The following is a 20353-nucleotide window of genomic DNA, read 5'->3' as shown; positions in this document are numbered from 1 at the left end:
TCACTAATGAACATACATGCAAAAATCCTTAATAAGATAATGGCAAACAGAATGCAGAAGATCATCAAGAAGGTCATACACCCTGATCAAGTGGGATTCATCCCAGGGATGCAGGGATGGTTCAACATACACAAATCAATCAATGTAATACACTATATCAATAGAGCCAAGGACAAAAACCATATGATTACCTCCATAGATGCAGAAAAAGCATTTGACAAAATCCAACATGCATTTATGATAAAAACCCTACAAAAAGTTGGAATTAGATGGTCTCTACCTCAAACTGATAGAAGCCATCTATGAAAAACCAACAGCCAATATCATACTAAATGGTCCAAAACTGAAATCCTTCACACTAAAATCAGGAACAAGACAAGGATGTCCACTATCACCACTCTTGTCCAATATAGTTCAGGAAACATTAGCCACGGCAATTAGACAAGAGAAAGAAATAAAAGGAATAAAGATAGGAAATGAAGAAGTCAAATTGTCATTATTTGCAGATGACATGACACTCCAAGCAGACCCCAAGAACTCCACCAAAAATCTTCTAGACTTAATAACCAAATTCAGTCAAGTAGCTGGTTACAAGGTCAACACACAAAAATCAATAGCTTTCCTCTACACAAATGACAGACTCACTGAGAGAGAAATAGGGCAAATAATTCCTTTCACAATAGCATCCAAAAAACTGAAATACCTAGGAATCATCCTAACGAAAGAAATCAAAAACCTCTTCTCTGAAAACTATGGCACTCTGAAAAGAGAGATTGAAGATGATATCAGGAAATGGACAGACATCCCCTGCTCCTGGTAGAGTGAAAATGGCCATACTTCCAAAACTGCTATATAGATTTAATGCAATTCCAATTGAGATCCCAGCAGCATACTTCATGGACCTTGAGAAAACAATCCAAAAATTCATTTGGAACAAGAAGAGACCCAGAATAGCAAGAGCAATTCTAGGTAACAGAGACACGGGAAGGGGTATCACAATCCCCAACCTGCAACTCTACTACAAAGCTACTGTAATAAAAACAGCATGGTACTGGCAAAGAAACAGACCTGAGGACCAGTGGAACAGATTAGAAGATGCAGAAACAATGCCAGACACACTCAGACATCTCATCTTCAATAAAGGAGCCAAACACCCTCACTGGAGGAAAGATAGCCTCTTTAAGAAATGGTGCTGGAAAAACTGGGCTTCAACTTGTCAAAGATTACAACTAGACCTACATCTCTCACCATGCACTAAACTAAAATCAAAATGAATGAAAGATCTAAATATTAAAATAGAAACGCTGAACCAGTTGGAACAGAGGTTAGGTAGAACCCTTGAAGACATTGGTGTAGGAAAAGATTTTATGAACAAAAGCTCAGTTGCCCGTGAACTAGCACAAACAATCAACAAGTGGGATCTCTTATTAAAAGCCTTCTGCACAGCAAGAGAAACCACCAGCAGTGTGAAGAGACAACCCACAATGTGGGAAAAAATCTTCACCTGCTCTTCCTCAGACAAAAGTCTACTATCTCAAATCTATAAAGAACTTTAAATTTGGGAGGTCTGATCTTTTTAAGACCCAATCCGAAAATGGGCATCTGAAATGAACAGACATTTCTCAGACAAAGAAGTAGAAATAGCAACTAAATACATGAAAAAATGTTCAACATCACTGGTCATTTGAGAGATGCAAATGAAAACAATGCTGAGATTCCACTTCACTCCAGACAGAATGGCTGCTATCATGAAATCCACCAATAACAAATGCTGGCGGGGCTGTGGGGAAAGAGGGACCCTGCTCCACTGCTGGTGGGAGTGTAGACTGGTGCAACCACTGTGGAAATCAGTATGGAGATACCTCAAAGAACTAGGACTGGAAGTCCCATTTGACCCCGCTATTCCACTGCTGGGGATCTTCCCCAAAGAATTAAAAGAATCATACCACAGTGATATATGTGCACCCATGTTCATAGCAGCACAGTTTGTGATAGCTAAAACTTGGAAACAGCCCAAATGCCCATCAACTGGAGACTTTATAAAGAAAATGTGGTTTTTTAAAATATAATGGAGTCCTACTCAGCCATAAAAAATGAGAAATTAGAGACATTTATAGCTAAGTGGATGCACATTGAGGCGATACTCTTAAGTGAAATAAATAGGACACACATGTGTAAATACCGAATAGTTTCTCTGGTGTGAGAAACTGAAAGTGTAAATAAGGACTAAATGTATAATAGGTCATGTGAAATAGGAAGAAAAGGGGCAAAGGGGAAGGAAGTGGGAGGGCTAGGGGAAAGGATAGAAGGGAATGGGATTAATATGAGAAAATGGAAAAATAGGAACAAAATCTTTGTAAATAGGGAGGAATGGAGGGGTTGAAGGGAGGGCTGGGCAGGGGTGAAAAGTAAGAACCAAGAGAGACTATGTAAAGGTGCAAATCTGCAATGATGAATGTCATTATATTGTATACCTAAAATGTACCAATGATTAGAATGAATAGTCGATAATGTAAAATAGGAAGAAAAGGCCCAAAGGGGTAGGGGTAGTGGGAGGGCCAGGGGAAAGGAAAGAAGGGAAAGGACAAATGCTGAGAAATGGAAAAAATGGAAATAAAGTCTTTGTAAATAGGGAAGGGTGGAGGGCGTGAAGGGAGGGCTAGGAATGGGGAAAAAATAAGAACCAAGATGCATTATGTAAAGGTACAATTCCCAGTGAGAAATGGAATTGTGTTGTATACCTACAATGTACCAATAAAAGAATTTAATAAAAACCAAAAAAAACCAGAGTGGCGTCCTCGCCACTGAGGGACCAACCTGCTGTATGACTTCATCTGAACCAGAGCCTGTTCTTCGAGCTGATCACTGCTGGATGCTGCACTCAAGGGGCAATGGTTTTCATCACTAGCAGCAAAAAACGAGGCTCGCTGGACTGGAATGAGGTGAGAAAGAGACCAATGAGTATTTTGGAACCACAGAACTTGGCTCTTCTATCAAAAGTCCACAAATGGTCCAAATGGACAATCAAGTCTAAATGCAAGACTTGTCCTGGAAATCATTTCTCAACCCTCACAGGGAAAATATTACTGTTGTAGCTAAATGAGGATAGTAACATTGTAACTTCTCTTTAAAACCTAGTCCTCTCCCCAAATTTCCTTGCTCTAAAGTAGTGTCTATTAAAGGTTTCCCTTGAAAGAGGCCTTGTGCCAAATTTCCAGAGTAAGGCTTTCTATTTACTGATGATATAAATATTCAAGACTTAAACTCCTTGAAGCTTCTTAAAGTAAGTTTTACACAAGATGACTGGTCACTGGTGAGCTTTCACATAACTCTACACTACCTGTGATTCAAAATAGCCCAATATAAAATTCATATGAGGGAAATTCACCAACAAATCAAAAAACCAAGTGAGTGCTAGGGAATTTCCATCAGCTAAATAAACATGGGGGCAGTCAGTAGTTGGTCAGTTCTGTATTCTGTGGCTTAGTAAATTTTCTACCCAAATTGAAACTTGAGTGGAATAGCAAATTTCAGTTTTCCCAAATAAAAGCAACAAAACAAAATAATCATGTTATCATAAAGACATTTTAACACCAAAAGTTTTAAAATGATAATCTTAGTCTTTACTCCAGAAAAGACAGCTGACCTTATGTCAACACACACTGTTACTTTTAGTCTGCTCATTTCATTCCAGACCCAGGCCTTGCATTTAAGAACCACCAGCACAAGGCAAGCACACAGCAAGCACAGAGCCAGTAGGATGGGTGAGGATCAGTTTGGATGGGAAATGTGCTACTGTACAAGGAGAGTGTGTCAAAAGGGCAGAGTTCACACCCAACACTGTAGGGACAGGGCACAGCCAAGCAGGACGGGCATCCTGATATACTCAACTGTGTGTTTTACAATGGTCCACTGTGTGTGTGAGATACTGGGGATTGAACCCAAGGGTGCTCCACACTAGGCTATATCCCCCAATTTTTTGTTGTAAGACAGTCTCATTAAGTTACCCAAGTAGGATTCTTGAACTTGGGATCCTCCGGCCTCAGCCGTAGGAAATGCATCACCAGGCCCAGCTATAACAATGTCTCCACAATGTGATGAAAGAGATTCTCTGAATGTGTTCTTTTTAGTGAACTGAAAGCTGGGATTTCATTACTCTCTCCCCTTCCCATACGTGGGCAGGTGATGTGTCCATATTAAAAAATACTGTGCTGCAGGAACACCAGGTTTCATCAGTCTGGTCCCTGATGAGTGCTCCATAGCTGTTGGCAGGCTGGGCTGTGCCTGGCAGGTGAAGTGTGCATGCTGTCAACATGTCCAGGGCAGCAGAGTGGTCAGCTGTGAGCACACTCGGTGAACTGCAGCACAGTCCTGCAGGACTCTGTACTGTCCCATGTGCACTCACCCTCATAGGCTTTGGCAGCATCGACCAAGTTGGACCAATCCAAATCTGCAGCAGTGTCAGGGAGGGGCATCAGGCCAGGGTCGGGCATGGGTGGCCTTCGGGTCTCCTGGATGTCAGTGAGGGAGCTGTCAGAGGCTGAGAACTCTCCTGGAGGAGGGGACAAGGGACAGGATAGTGATTCTGCCCACAGGAGAAACCACTTGAGAACTCACCATTTCCTGATACCACAGTAGATCCATGAGCCACTTGTTACTAGAATCAATGTCTGGTCTAGCAGACCATTAGTGGCTATGCTAAAGCTGACTTGAAATGTACTGGCTTCTTTCAGTCTTTCTTCATTTTTAGGGTAGGATTTTTTTTTTTTTGGTACCGGGGATTGAACTCCGGACCCTGCGCTTGCAAGGCAGGCGCCGGAACCACTGAGCTAAATCCCTGGCCCCTTCATTTAAAAAAAATTTTTTATTTGTTTGTTTGTTTATTTGGTACTGGTGATTGAACTCGGGTCCTTGCGCTTTCAAGGCAGGCAGTGGAACCACTGAGCTAAATCCCTGGACCCCCTTTCTTCATTTTTAAAATAAACTCCCACCATCTCTTCCCCAAGAATGAGTCATGAGAGAGTTAAGTTTTGCAGCAAGGATAAGTCTACTTTTGAGGGAGCTGTGAGTCTACAGTGGGGACCAGGGTGGCTCTGGCATTCATCTTCCCTACATGGAGTCAAGGGATGAAGGATGGGAAGAAAAGGCCTGCTCAAATAGATAGCTGGATTTTAAAGCTAGCGCAGGGATGTTCATTCCTGTTAGAAGGGACAAAGGGGCTTTTTTCCTTTTTAAAATTAATTTTATTGGTACACTCAAGGTGCATACAATTTAATGACATTCATCACTGGAAATTTGCACCTTTACATAATCCACCTTGGTTCTTATTTTTTCCCCTTCCCCTGCCCTCCCTTCAACCCTTCTAGCCCTTCCTATCTACAAAGACTTTGTTTCCATTTTTTCACATTAATTCCATTCCCTTCTTTCCTTTCCCTTTGCCCCTTTTCTTCCTATTTCACATTATCTATTATACTTTTTAGCCCTTATTTACACTTTTGGTTTCTCACACTACAGAAACCATTACACATGTGTGTCCTATTTATTTCACTTAAGAGTATGGGCTTAGGGCCGGGGATTTAGCTCAGTGGTTTCACCGCCTGCTGCGCAAGCGCAAGGACCGGAGTTCGATCCCCAGTACCAAAAAAAAAAAAAAAGAGTATGGGCTTAATGTGCATCCACTTAGCTATAAGTATCTCTAGCTTCTCATTCTTTATGGGTAAGACCCCATTTTATTTTTTAAAAACCCCACATTTTCTTTATCCAGTCTCCAGTTGACGGGCACTTGGGCTTTTTCCAAGCTTTAGCTATTACAAACTGTGCCGCTATAAACATGGGTGCACATACATCGCTGTGGTATGATTTTTTTAATTCTTTGAGGTATCTCCATATTGATTTCCATAGTGGTTGCACCAGTCTGCACTCTCACCAACAATGGAGAAGGGTTCCTTTCTCCCCACACCCCTGCCAGCATTTGTTATTGGTTGATTTCTTAATAGCCATTCTTTCTGGGGTGAGGTGGAATCTCAGTGTTGTTATCATTTGCATCTCTTGAATGACCAGTGATGCTGAACATTTTTTCATATGTTTATTTGCTATTTCTACTTCTTTGACAAATGTCTGTTCATTTCAGATGCCCATTTTTGGATTGGGTCTTTAAATTTGGGAGGTCTGATTTTGTTGTTCTTTATATATTCAAGATAGCAGACCTCTGAGGAACAGCAGGTGAAGATTTTTTCCCACATTGTGGATTGTCTCTTCACTCTGTTGGTCGTTTCTCTTGCTGTGCAGAAGCTTTTTTCTAAGAACAGAGCCCACTTGTTGATTGTTTGTGCTAGTTCACGGGCAACTGAAGTTTTGTTCATAAAATCTTTTCCTACACCAATGTCTTCAGGAGTTCTACCTAACCTCTGTTCCACCTGGTTCAGCGTTTCTGTTTTAATATTTAGATCTTTCATCCATTTTGATTTTAGTTTAGTGCATGGTGAGAGATGTAGGTCTAGTTTTAATCTTTGGCAAGTTGAAACCCAGTTTTTCCAGCACCATGTCTTAAAGAGGCTATCTTTCCTCCAGTGAGGGTGTTTAGCTCCTTTGTCGAAGATGAGGTGGCTGAGAAAAGGGGCTTATTTTTACCTGGACTTGGAGCTGGGATCTGTGGATTCCATCCCTGGGACTGGTGAGAGACAGACAAGATGCATCCCTGGCCCACGACTGCTCTGCAGCCCAGGGATGGCTCACTGGCTTCCACAGTTGGGCGACTCAAAGTGGCATGAGAAGCAAACCAGGTAATGTGAGAGTGCTAGGTTGCTCGTATGGAGCCAACCCAAGATGGGCCTTTAGCATTGGTTCTGGCATAGTTCTTCCCAAGGGTCAACACTTTAGTAATAAGTTGGATTGGTTTGGCTTAGGCCAATACCCGGCTCTAAGGCTGGATACAAAATCATTCACAACTGACATCTTAAACACCTTTGTTTAGGCTGGGGGCAGGGAGGATGAGCATGTGAACTGCTCTATGCCGTTTGAGGACACGTGCCACTGCTCAAGTTTACTGGGTGGACAATAGAATGGGAGGCTGGGGAGAGCAGGGATGTACGTATAGCTCCTGAAATATAAATGCCCCCAGGAAGCAGAAGCTGAGGTGGAGACATGGCAGAGTACAATGCCAGAGAAGGCGCTTCAGAATGTGACTGTAACATTAAAGTCCATGCAAATACAGAGCTAAAAGTAAACTTCTCACTGCAATGCTATTTAACTCTAGAAATACATATTTACGAGGGGTTAAAAAATTTTATCTATTATGCCACACTGGTAAGCCAGAGTATATTTAGTGCTTGTTTTCTTTTTCAAATTATGTAAAGAAATGTTCTGAAATGCAGTTGCTAGTTATTAATGTGCTTAAAATTAGCAAAATTATGAGTAAGTGGAAGTCAACAAATACTCCAAGATATGAAATGTCAGTTCTATTTAAATGTGCTCCCACCAAGGTTGAGCAGGTGGAACAGATATTGTGTGTGTCACTCCCAACCCCTCAGCCCTTTTATCTCTGGGGCTCAATTTCACATATAGCAGAAAGAAAGGAGCCCTTCTCCATTCCTCTAAACACGTTTCACTGGTAGCCAAAGCACAAGCCGAGGGATCAGCCCAACAAAGACTGCTCAGTCAGAACATGAAATCTCAATAGCACTGCTTGGCTTTCAGGAAAGCAGCAAGAGGTGACACCAGGGCCCCGAGAAGGTGGCCTGTTCCCTCCCTCCCTCCCTTCTCCACAGTGTTCTGTGGGCTCACTGAGGCCTTTACCCCAGGTGTCCTCGGCAGTACCGCATGGGAGCTAGACTTCTGGGCAGAGCTCTCAGAATGTAAGCCTCTAGAAGGCAGGCAGCCCCCCTGTGACATGAATGTGCAGGTGGAAACTCTTCAATTTGGCAGAAGTTAACAAAACAAAACACAAAAAAACTCCAACAAAACGCAGAGAAATAAGCACTCAAGGTAGGCAGGAAGTTGCAAGAGTAATGGAATTCAGGAGTGAGTGGCCTCAACATGGGCGGGTGGAGAAAAAGGCAAGGGACAGGTAAAGTTACTATCATAAGGTTATTTGAGGCTAGTGGTGGAAAGTGATCGTTTCATGTATTGACTTGAGTTCATTATGAGTAACTTTCTAGAGCAAAAAAAAAAAACCTGATGTAGGCTGTGTGTGGGTTGGGGAGGGAGCAGGGGAGGATGGCACGATCCCTGAGCAGCGTCTACCATGTGGGAGGGTGAGTGGGACTGTGTCACTGAGCAGGATGGAGACAGAGGAATATTCATAGCATGGGTGAGAGCTCTAGAATAATGCAGGGCAAGCAGGTGGTTAAGAAAATACAGCTGCAGTGAAGGAGAAAAAAATTTGTGAGTATGCATGCACAAAAGATATATAAAGGCTGCAACAATTCACAGGAAAAAGGACAGCAGGGGGAGGTCGGGCTACAGAAATGTGTGTGATAAACCATCAGGAACACAAGGTCCCATAATGGGTGTCTGCTGCGCTGAGTCACAGCTGTCAGAGAAGGTGCAGAACCTTAGATGTGGACAGAGAGGAGAAAGAAAACCCAAAGTCCCAGAATATGTCCCTTAGTCAAACTGGGATCTAGCTGGTTCACAGAGAAAACATGGAAAATATGAACCAATGGCAAGCACGTGGAGGTGTCCATTATCAATAAGCCTTTTCCTAAATAATGCTTGCTCACTGACACCAAAGGTGATACTCTTGCAGCCTGGAACAGATAAAGAGCAATGGCAAATCTGGAAGTGTGGGATTCAACTCTCCAAGAAATAACTAATCTAGTTTCAGACAATTTGCCCAATCCTAACAGCACCTCACCCATTTGATTAAAAATATCAATTCCCAGACTACTCCTTTGGAGAGCAAAACCAGCAGATCTTGGGTAAGGCCTCAGAATCTGTGTTTGTAACAAGCATCCTGGGTGCCCATTGTAGTCTGAGGGTGAGCAAAGACTGGGTCGGTGAGCAGAGTTTACCTAAGCGTGGAGGCAGGACTTCTCTGAGCAATCTGAGGGGCTGCTCACTTACCGTGCAGTGACTTCATTCCTAAGGTGTATGAAGGCCTCCGGAGCGGGAGAGACTTGGGGAGGGAAGGGTACGTGCTACTGAAGAGGACATCATTGGGCAGGGCTTGGTCCAGCAGTGAAGCCCTCGAGGTGAAGAAGTGCTCCCTCTGGCCGCTGTAGATGCTCTCATCAGACAGTGTCCGGTGCAAGGCCCGCCTCGAAGTGGGGGTAGTGGGGAAAGGAGACTGGGGGGAGGAGAGTGGCTGGAACTGGAAGATAGTCAAGGCAGGGAAGTCAGTGTTCTGGCTCAGACACCTCAGATCAAGGCTGGGGGTAGGTGAGGCAGCATGGCCACCACTCTGGAAGTGCCTTTGTCTGTCTGTGCCCTCAAGCAGGCCCCAGGCATTACTTCCTCAAAGCCCAGAGCACTGCCCATAGCACATTTCTGCTCAGTGTGTCACTGAGACCTAGGATTAAGTGGATTTATCAATATGATGCAGTGGTTTTATTTGAATCCTGTGTCTTTGACCAATCATGTAATCTTCCTGAGTCAATCCCTTTATAAAAAGTGGGAGTACAACGCCTGTTGGGATTATTATAAACATTAGTGAAATGCTAAGTCTAATCACAGTGGTGCACATCAGTGGAGTCGGGAACTGATGTTATGGTCTCCAAGGAAACAGAACCACAGCATCAGGAAGAGCAGCCTCAGAAGCTTGTCAGTCAAGAGACAATGTGTTTGTTGGGCAACGAGGGCATCTGATCATCAAAATGTGTTCAATAACTGGTGGGTCTAGGTAAATATTTAACTACTAAGTTACACTAATTGAGTCTCTCAAGGTAGATGGATTTCATGGTTTTGAAGATGCACTTCTGTTAATGAAGTAATAGGGAAGCTGATTTCATAAATGACAAATAGTTCACACACATGTTATCTCTTGTGGATGCCCTTTGCCTTGATGACCAAATGTGATTTGACTTGGTATTTTTCTATAAATGGCAAAGCTCCTGAGACCCCTTTTCATTGAGAAATAACAGACACATGAACAATATTTAAATACCCAGCAACCTGAAAGCCAATGGAGTACCTGCCTGTTCACAATCAAGTTATCCATAGTCAGTTCCTTCTAGGAACTTCACCTTGACAGGGGAACAATGTGGAGTAAAGAAGTGAGGAGGAAGGCTGAGTCACTGCTGGCAGAGAGCCACTGTGGGACTTTCCATGACACTTTGAGAGGGCAAGGAGAAAATGATTTAACACCGCTCCACCTAGGTGGTTAATGTTAGACCCACATATACAGAACCGACACTCAAGTTCATCCCTGTGCTCTGGGTCCTGGCACACTTCTGATCAGCAAGCCAAAGGTTAATCAAGTCACGGCTACTCCAGTGTGGTGTGCATAACTGCTGCACAAATTATTAATCAAACACACCCTAAATCAGCCCAAGGTACAACCAACCAGGTAAAAAATGCATGATGAGTTAAATCCAAGGTACACCTGAGCTGCTGTGATGAATGCTTTGTGACAGAGAATGTGGTATGGAGGTGACAAATTTTTTTCTCACTTTATGGGGAAGAGTGGGTTTTAGAGAGGTTAAATGGCTTGGTAATTATAATTTTGTTTTTGTTACCTTTTCTCAAATTAGATTATCACATAAGGCTCCTGCCTACCTAACTAGATCTCAGATCTCTATTGAAAACTGCTGTTAAATCTTTCTTGGCACTTCTGGTTTTAGTAAAGTGATTTCCTTTTCCAGTCTCCACCTTGAGGGTTTTGCAGGAAAGTCTCCAAAATTCTAGCCTCAGCCCCTTTGGGAATATGAATATATTTCAAGACTCTTTAGGAAATGTGAGTTATTAAGTCATGGCATCCTGTACTACAGAAAGGGAGAGCAGGACTTGGAAGGAAGTAAACTGCCCAGATGCTTTCTGCCCACTAACATGTAGTAGCACCTTGTCTTATCCAAAAACAGTGAGCTGGGCCCTGTCCATCCCTCTTTAAATTAAGCCTTAAAGGTGTACAAATCTATCCAGTTCTCAAAAACACCCTTGCCTGTACTGCAGGTGTTGCCCAGGACTTCCCAGAGCCATTGCCCAGTGCCAGCCTTCAGGAAAGAATCACAGCGGAGGCAGGTGTCAAACCTGGAAGGGATTTCAGAGAGCATCCAGACAGGTGGGATGGGTTCTCCAACAATACTCCAAGGAGCCCTAAGGGTTCCTCATAGCCTGCTGGCTGGAGAGGGAGGTTCAGGGAAGCCTCAGGAACCTGTGCCAGTCTCCTTTTCCCCTCAGAGAAACTCAGTTATATTGGTCGTCCATGTGTGATTTTACTTTTCAAAAGGGTCCCTGAGTTTTAAAACCACTTGGGGACCCCTGATCCTCAAATGTGGTCCTGTTTTTCACAGCTGAAGGACAGGGTCTGGAGAGGTGGCCTCTTGCTTGCTGCCAGTCTCCTGTTCTTCCCAGTCCCCCTGGGTTGTCCCTTGTATTCAGTGTAACAGCCCTTCCTATGCTTCCTCTAGCCCATACTTGAGCACCAGCTGGAAAGCAGGACTGAAAGTCTGCACTACTATATGTTCGTTTGTCCGACTGAGTGCCCTTAGGAAAGTAAGGTAATGCCATATTTGTTTGCAGGTGAGGTTTCATAGAGGGCTACAGCTCTGCCATTGTTCCTGAGGCCAGAGCTGGGGAGCAGCTGTGTGGGGGCTCTCAGCTGTGGCCTACCTGGCAGAGCACTGCCATGTTCTGCCTTGTCCTGTGGCAGGCATCCTGCTCTGTTGGCGGAAGAGTGTGGCAGTGATGGCTGGTAGGTAGCACTTGCCATCCAAAAGAGCCATTGTGGAATGAGTGGGTTCCAAGTCTCACAGCCAAAGCTGACCTCTCCTAGAACCCTGCAACCTGCTGCAGTGGCTTGGAGCCTCAAGCCAGAAGGCCTGGAAATTCAGCATTCTGGTCTCATTGACAGGGCAGAGGCAAGGTCATTCAGAAAACAACTGTCATGAGACAGGACTGCTTAGCTGAACTCATCCGAAGCCAAACCAGGTCAAGGAGGATAAGACAGGAGCAAGAAAGCAACCAGATCCACAGCTCCTGCTTCCAGCCTTCCCTCTGCAGTGGGTCACAGCCTGTAGAAGCATGGCCTTCGGAGAGGATCAGTCTCAACCCTAGTGAATGTGCACCCTGTTTCTAACAGGAAGGTTAATCCATTTTGGAAACAAAAGCCAATACCTGGAATAATGGCAAAACAGACATTTGCCTTCAATTATTTGCACTGCATGGTTAAATAAAAAAAGTGAGAGCTCTGAGTTTGCTCCTTGTCAAAATGTTAAACTAGGAATTAGACCAAGATTCCTTTTAGAGCAGGGTTTTTTTTCCTCTGACCCCAAAGTAAAAATATGAAATAATTTTTATTTTGAAACTGGTACTTAAAAATTTTAATACACCTCCTTGGGTTTTGACGGATTAAGAAGTTTCAAGCACTGTTGTGTGCAAGGTTGCTAAGGAAACCACCCGTACCCTGAGTCAGAACTGCCAAGTGCTGGCTTCTGAAACAGAAATGACAGGAAAATGGCTACATCTATAAAACAATTCAGTTTATATAATAAATCATGTTGATAAAGCATTTATTTCTCAGCAAAACTCCAGTGTGATCCCTGGAATACATCTAATGCCTGTGAACAGTGATGTTTTAAGTTTAGGAGTTGTCTGGCCTATCTGGGGAAAGAGGTGGTAGGCAAGCTGGACAGGGGCACACGGTGCCTCCTGCACAGAGCACCTCTTGCGCTCCAATCTCAGTGTGACTGGTGACGTGAGGGCATAATCCTCGCTTCCATCTTCAAGCCATTCTCTAAGTTCTTCTGAAATTAAAGCTCTCTAGTCACTCCAAAAGATATCAAACTAGGAATACTAAGAATAGAAATCTTCCAAATTTACTGTCATCACCTCCCTGGGGTAGGCTCCTTTCTCCTGGAGCTACCCAATGTACCTCACATTCCAGAGGAATTCCTCAGCCCCGCTTAGGAAAACAACAGCTCTAGTCCCACACACTCCAGAGGACAATGGGTCAGAGAGCCTCACAGAAACTTCAAAAGTCCTCTGAGCTGAGCTGGGCAGAACAAACCTTGCCACCTGGTTCTGCAGGTCTAGCCACAGACGTGCTGAACAAGAATTCAGGACTGGGAAAGAAGCCTGGGCTTCAGGAATTCTGAGTGAAATGGAAGGCTTCATGAAGTACAGAGATCTAGAAAGTTCCACAGCCATGTGTGTAGATTTGCTGGACTTGAGAGGTGGCTGATTACTTACGGCAGGAATCATACACTTTTGTAGGACACACTAGGAAACACAGTGGCTTTGGGGTAGGGACAGGATAACAGCAACTGATGCTAAAGAGATGTGGCTCTGGAGACAGCACTGTAGAATGTTGAATAAATCACTGGGAAGACTGGGTGATGCAGCAAGTGGGATCCAGTAAAGCCCAGCAACTAAAGCCCCCTTAAAGGTATGCTATGACCCATGTCCCCATCATGTCTGGTTTCTAATTGTCTTTAATTCTAAGTTCTGCCTTATACCTTAAAATTCTTCTGTGAGTCTGCAGTTGGGCTTTCAAAGTCAATGAGCTTCTTTAGATCCTCCTCAATGGTGGATTTGGAGGATGGCTTTGGGGATGCCCGGAGGTCCCTGGTTGAAGCACGTAGCCTGGTGTGGGATATTTCATTGCCATCACTCTGATGACGCCTGTGAAGAAAGGGAAAAGATGGTGGAAAATGAGTCAAGGAGGCTGACCCGGGTACAACAATGAGAGTCAATAGAAAAATATTAAGGGAGAGAAAAAGAAGTACCCTGTCTACATCAAAACCTACTCAGATACATGCTTATTAAAGAAACAAAACCAATTTGAAACACGAAAAAGTCTGATGAATAGAACACTCTTCTACAGGAAACTTAGTTCTACTGCGCCAAAATTAACAGACTCACTAAAGGAGCACAGGATATGAATCCCAAACGCAACCTTTACACAAACAACAAACTGAAACAACTTTGTGCTGTACAACTGTGTCAAAAAGTCTTACTTTTCAAGAGTACTCACTTTCTAATATTTCCTCTGGCTCTACTGGCCCAATTATGAACAATTCCATGGGGAGGCTGTGATTACTAGAATCAAAGGTATGGCTGTGGTCTTAGCACAAGGCAGTGAATTATTCTGAAGCATGTCCCTCAGGCATACTCTTCCCTAGGAGAGCTAAGATTCTCAAATTCAAATGCTCTGCAGGATATTATATTTAAGGGATGAGGCTGAGAAATAATTTTTTTTTTGAGATGGTTTCCCTGTGTAGTCTAAATTGGCCTCAGACTCTTGGTGATCCTCCTGCCTCAGCCTCCCAAGAGTGCTGGGATCACAGGCATGCATCGCCACACCCATCTGTGGCTGATAAATAATTTAACAAAAATCTCACTTTAATCTCCCCCACCAAACAGAGCCCTCCTTGCCTCCCAGCCTGGCCTCTCTGCCGGAGGAAATCATTCTAACCTTTTCTGTTCTCTTATCATGTTGAAAGCAAACCACTCAGCAAGAGAAGCAAAGAATTCTTACTTTCTTGTGTCCATAAATCCCACGGAGTTAATAGTTCCTTCGGGTTTTTTCCATCCAATCAGGTACTTGCTAGTAGCTCCCTGGCGAGGGTAGAAAGTCCTAGGACCAGAGGAGGACGAGGAGGAGGAAGAGAAGGAAGGTGCAAGCTGTGAGGAGGTGGCAGGATGCAGCTCTTCTTTTGGTGAACTTCTGGCACTGGAGAAGACGACTGGGCTGGCAGAGTGCCGGGAGCTCAGAGTACTGGGGAGGAGCAGGCAAAGACAAAATGACTCAAGTATGCACCCTGGGGCCACTAGCCGCTCACAGAAGGGATGTCTAGGGTAGGGCTCACGGCCAGGTTAAAGAATAATGAATTTTTCATAATGTGTCTCATGGGGATAACTGGCTGGTCTTCCTTGCTTTCCTACTATAATTTTACATATCTGCTCTCGAAGTGACAAATAGTCGTTGGGACTCAGTATATACTTGGAGAAATAATTAACACCATCAGGGACACTTTCAAGCACACTGGTACCACTGAAGCTTGTCATGGAGGAGTCTAGAAGCGGTGACAGGAGAAAGAACAGCGAAAGGCCTAGTAGTGTCAGTGGCCATCTGGCTAGCCTTCCTCAGAAGTGGAAAGAGAAATGATGGTGATACTTCCCAGGGCCAGGCCAAGGATGAAATACTGACTTAGTCCAATGTCTTGGTGGCTTGAGGTTTAGTGAACCAAAGTATTCCTCAATGGCACCTCCACTGGTCAAAAACTAATAGTGCTAGGGCTGGGGATGTAGCTCTGTGGCTCCACATGTGCCAGGCAAGTGCAAGGTCCTGAGTTCGGTCCCTGGTACCACAACAAACAAACACAAAAAACCTAACACCCCCGGCCTGAGATGGACTTTAGCAATACTGTGTCAATACTGATTACTCAGTTAAGATAAATGTCCTACAGTGCGAGATGATGACAAAGGGGAAACTGGGTGAGAAATGTGTAGGAACCCTATACTATCTTTGCATTTTTCTTTAAGTCTGAACCTATTTTAACTTTTTTTCAGTATACAAAAAAGGCAGATCCTAATGGTGCTGAGATAGCATATATTGGTGAAAATGAATCTTGATACTCTCACCTCAAACACTATACAAAGTCAATTCCAGCTGGATTGTATATGTAAATGTAGATCTAAAGATTCTGGACTGTAACATGGAAGAACATTTTATGATAGAGGTTTCTTTAATAAGGTCATAAAGAGGGCTGGGGATTTAGCTCAGTGGTTCCACTGCCTGCCTTGTGAGCGCAAGGAGGACCCAAGTTCGATCTCCGGTACCCCCCAAAAATAAAATAAAATAAAAATACATTTAAAAAAATAGGGTCATAAAGGAAAAGATTGAAGCCCATTAAAATTAAGAAGTTTTATTCATCATAGGATACATGCAAAAGATAACCAACAACAGGCTCCTATCCAATATATGTAACTAAACTTTTAAGGTTAACAAGACAACCTAGGAGAAAAATGGATAATATTTGAAAAGCAACTTTGAAGGATGATACCTAAAAGCCCTACAAACACTGGTGGTCAACATCATTGGTTACCAGGAAAATGCAAGTTAAAGCTATAAGGGACTACTACACACTTACAGGATGGCTACATTAAAAATAGTAATATAATGTCAAGTGCCAAAAGGATGTGAAGAGGTTAGAACTCCCACATACTGCTAGATGGATCACTACCCATTACAGCCACTTCGGCGACTGTTTTTCAACCCTCTCCTAAAGCTAAAAGATAGAAATCACCTACAAACTCAAAAGAAATGCACACATATATGTAGCAAAGGACATGTACAAGAATTTGTAGTATTTCCAATCCGGAAACAATGCAAATGTTTGTCAAAAGTTGAATGGGGGGCCAGGGATTTAGCTCAGCGGTTATGCTGCCTGCCTCACAAGCGCAAGGACCCGAGTTCGATCCCTGGTACAAAAAAATAGTTGAATGGGTAAATGAAAAATGTACATACAGCAGTACCTTGGTTCATGAACTTAATTCTGGAGTTAAATTCGTGAACTGAGGCACCACTGTATACAATACAGAAAAAGAAATGAATGCTGCCTGCAACACATGGATAAATCTCATCAACGTAATGCTGACTTGTAGACACCAGACATGGAGTAATACACATCGTGAGTTCATCTTTATCATGTTCAACACTCAGTGAAATGAGTCTGAGTTTCCCATTCAGGGCTGTGCTCACCTGGGGAGGAAGTGTGAGTGCCTGGGGAAGGAACAGACATGTGGGTAATGTTCTAGGTTTTTATCTATGTAATGATCATGTAGGGACAAACACAAGATATGCCCTTTTCTGTATAAATGTTATCCTTCCATAAAATAGATCCTCAAAAAAAGTGAAAGTTGATAACTTGACAGGAGGAGGCCCCATGAGTCTATGAAGCTCTGCCAACAGCAGGGCAAGATGAGGAACAGCAAAGCCCATCTGGAGAGCTTCCCATATTAATTGGAGCTAATTATCTCAGACCAAATAGGACCACTGCCTTTGTCTTTATAACTAAGGAGGAAGAACTGGGCTCAAACTGCAAAAAATATAAAAACAATAGACTAGTCTCACTCTAATACCCCTGACAATTTTTCCCCAAATATTTCTCCAGTTAGAGTGGAAGAAAAAGGGCAAAATAATTGAAAAGCAATGCAACCTTATCTTTCGGTAACAAGTATTCCATCTACTTGCTTTTAAAATTAAAAGGATATAAAACTTTTCAATAAATGAGGTACATTTAAATAAGTAAGAAAATAATAACCATATCTTTGTCATGGAAAGGAGATTAAAAGTGGAAAGATGAACTGAAAGAAAAAAGAGACACAGAGGCTGACAAACTCATGAGCAGAGTGGCAGCAGAAACCCAGATTAACAGCAGCACACAGTAGTAGAGGTAGCACTGACAGAGATGCTTCTGAGACACAAGACTGCAGGTTTGGCATACTTTAACAAATAGCCACAAACCTGCCATACTGAGTTACTTGGGGGCATGATCTGGTCTTCAGTTTTTAGGGGTTTTGTGGGTTTTTTTGGGGTTTTTTTTGCTTTACTATATCTCACATACATATAGAACTGTCTCAAGTCAGTCTTGGCTTGTATTTGAAGCAGATTTCACTAAACCAAAAAACAATGAGTCAGGATCTAACTCGTACATCTCTCATCTTGGATAATTCTATGCTTGTTTTAATTTGCTATCACGATTGCTATCAACAAATGAGAGCAGGTGTGTTTGAGTCACTAAGAGTCCTCAAACTTTAGCATGTTAAAATAAAGATGGCTACCCTCCCCCATCCTGATTCAGTCAGTGGGATGGGGTTGGAGGGTATGAGAATTCACACTTCTAACATGTTCCCAGGGGATGCTGTGGTTCATGATCCATACTTTAAAAACCACTGTTCCAGAAGTACATTTGAATTGCTACATTGTACATTTTTCAACATCAAATATCTTGATAGCATTGATATATATATTTCTCTCTATATTACATATATAATATATATTTATATATATATAACATATATATTATATATATTTATATATATATAAATAAAAACTTGGGGCTTTCAAAAACTATTTCTATTTTGACAAAGCATTTAATCAGCTAGGAGGGACGGGGATTTAGCTCGGTGGTTATGCCGTCTGCCTTGCAAGTGCAAGGACCCGAGTTTGATCCCTGGTAACAAAAAATAATAATAATTATAATAATAAGCTAGGAGAACAAAGTAAATTGCATAATCCCTTGATTTACAAATCATTCCTCTATGTTGTACAAAATAGCTATGCTGGTTTTAGTTACTGGAGGTATTCAATATATGATAGCAAACATCCAAATAAATGATAATTAGTAAACCATTTTTAAATGTAAGGAAGAATTATGTATGCAAGAAGTTTATTATACTCACACTATATTTAAAAACCAAGTTGCTTTATTTTTATTGTAAGAAATTTAAAAACTAGAACATGAATGATTTGTTTACAAGCATATCCTCAGAAGGATAACTGCTTAAATAAGACCACTAAATCTGATTATTGGTTTTGTCTGCAAGCATGATGGCTGACACCAGTTCCCACGTGTGAGAAATGCCAGGACACTTTTGTTCACTAATGGTTATAATCAGACAGCCCTATTTAACAATTGATTAGATTTGGGAACAAAGGTACAAGCACAAACAAATGAACAAATTCATTGACATGTCTCCCTTTAATGTATGCAACTCACAGCAGGAGCAAAATGAATACTCGATGTGCACATGAGCACTACTGGGGAGGTCTTCTAAAATATGTGAGTCCAAACCCCAGGGATGTTAGTTTAATAGAGCTGGGGAGGTGTTAGGTGATTTGGCAAAATCTCTCCTGAAGTGGGCACACCAACTGCGAACTACTGCTCAAATCCAACTGCATTATTCCTACTGTCATGATTTGGTCAAAATTCAATTTCATACCTGTCCAGACCCGGAAAGTGAACCCATGGACACAGTATTTCTCAAGCTGTGGTCTGTGGCCCATGTAGGTGCTTATGTTGATGCAGAGTCCTGAGCTCATGTCAGATCTAGAGCCTCAGAAATTTTTTTTTTTTTTTTTTGTACCGGGGATTGAACTCAGGTCCTTGCGCTTGCACAGCAGGCAGCGAAACCACTGAGCTAAATTCCCGGCCCAAGAAATTTATATTTTAAAACATTTCTGAATGAGCTCGCTTCGGCAGCACATATACTAAAAACATTTCTGAAGGAATCTCATGTTTTCTAGAATTCAAGAACTACTATGCTCTAAACTACACTAAGAGCTACTACTCTGTGAACCACACTCTACAATGGTTCTGTGTCCTGCTCTCTACAGACGTGGTTCCACCTGTGGCCAGCTGTGGGTGAGGCTCCCTTAAGCTGACAACCCTGCTGGCCTCGGACTACCTCAAGGACATGCTCCTATCCACTTCACCTAAGCATCTCTGAGGTGGGTTTAATAACAGTGTGGCTAACATGAATTCAACAGCTACCTGCTGTTTAAGGAGAACTGTGGGGCTGCACTGTTTTATTATCCTGGGGATTTCATGTTAATACAATATGTTGCAATTTTGTTCTACCCATGGTGACTTGAATCCCTTCATAGGAATTGTATAAGAAGGAACTGAGCTAATAATATGGAAAAGAAAAACACAGTAGATACATAGTCGTAGCTTGATACTCAACTGCTCTGAAACTTACCACATTTGGTATTCAATGCATTTTCACATGAAAATTCTGTCCCAGCACGGTACTTGTCATCTGTTTGGTACTCAACCCCAATAAGCTAGAACTTGTCCATGTCAACTCTTGTGAACTCACTACCCTTTCCAGCCAAAACAATTTGTTTGGTATTCGTTTTTGGTACTCGTTGTGCCTTCCAGAAGGAAGGCTGAGTACCAAGGTACCATTATATTGGAAGGGGCGACTGCACTACCTGTTACTTTTCTCACTGTAGAAAAGGTGAGTTTAACTGTGAGTATGACCAAACTAGACCACGGAGAATTCAATCAGGGAGTCCCTGGATTCTACACAAAGAGAATGACTAATTTTTATATAAACTATAGGGCACTTTTAACGGGGATTTAGCTCAGTGGTTCCGGCGCCTGCCTCGCAAGCGCAAGGTCCCGAGTTCGATCCCCGGCACGGAAAAAAAAAAAAAAAGTGAACCTTAATTATCAGTTCTTTGGGGCCG

General features: G+C 42.6%; 1 protein-coding gene across 20 annotated transcripts in view; it reads right to left on the bottom strand.

Annotated features, from left to right (window-relative positions):
- Positions 1–20353, bottom strand: part of Sipa1l1 (signal induced proliferation associated 1 like 1) — a 383338-nt gene that overhangs the window by 8082 nt on the left and 354903 nt on the right. For 19 of the 20 annotated variants that reach the window (XM_087195342.1, XM_013067449.3, XM_087195344.1 and 16 more), the window contains 5 exons: positions 14633–14872; positions 13611–13776; positions 9064–9310; positions 4406–4552; positions 2818–2932 (listed from right to left, as the gene is read on the bottom strand). In XM_087195342.1, coding sequence (XP_087051468.1) covers positions 2818–2932; positions 4406–4552; positions 9064–9310; positions 13611–13776; positions 14633–14872 — 915 coding nt within the window. The remainder of the gene's footprint in view (positions 1–2817; positions 2933–4405; positions 4553–9063; positions 9311–13610; positions 13777–14632; positions 14873–20353) is intronic. The other variant, XM_087195350.1, reaches the window with a different exon arrangement.

The sequence above is a fragment of the Heterocephalus glaber genome, unplaced genomic scaffold, assembly GCF_053883595.1.
Source record: "Heterocephalus glaber isolate CG9 unplaced genomic scaffold, H.glaber_assembly_v1.0 deba00001608, whole genome shotgun sequence".
Classification (NCBI taxonomy): Eukaryota; Metazoa; Chordata; class Mammalia; order Rodentia; family Bathyergidae; genus Heterocephalus; species Heterocephalus glaber.
Note: the sequence above shows the minus strand (reverse complement) of the source record. Positions and strands in the feature narration are given on the sequence as shown.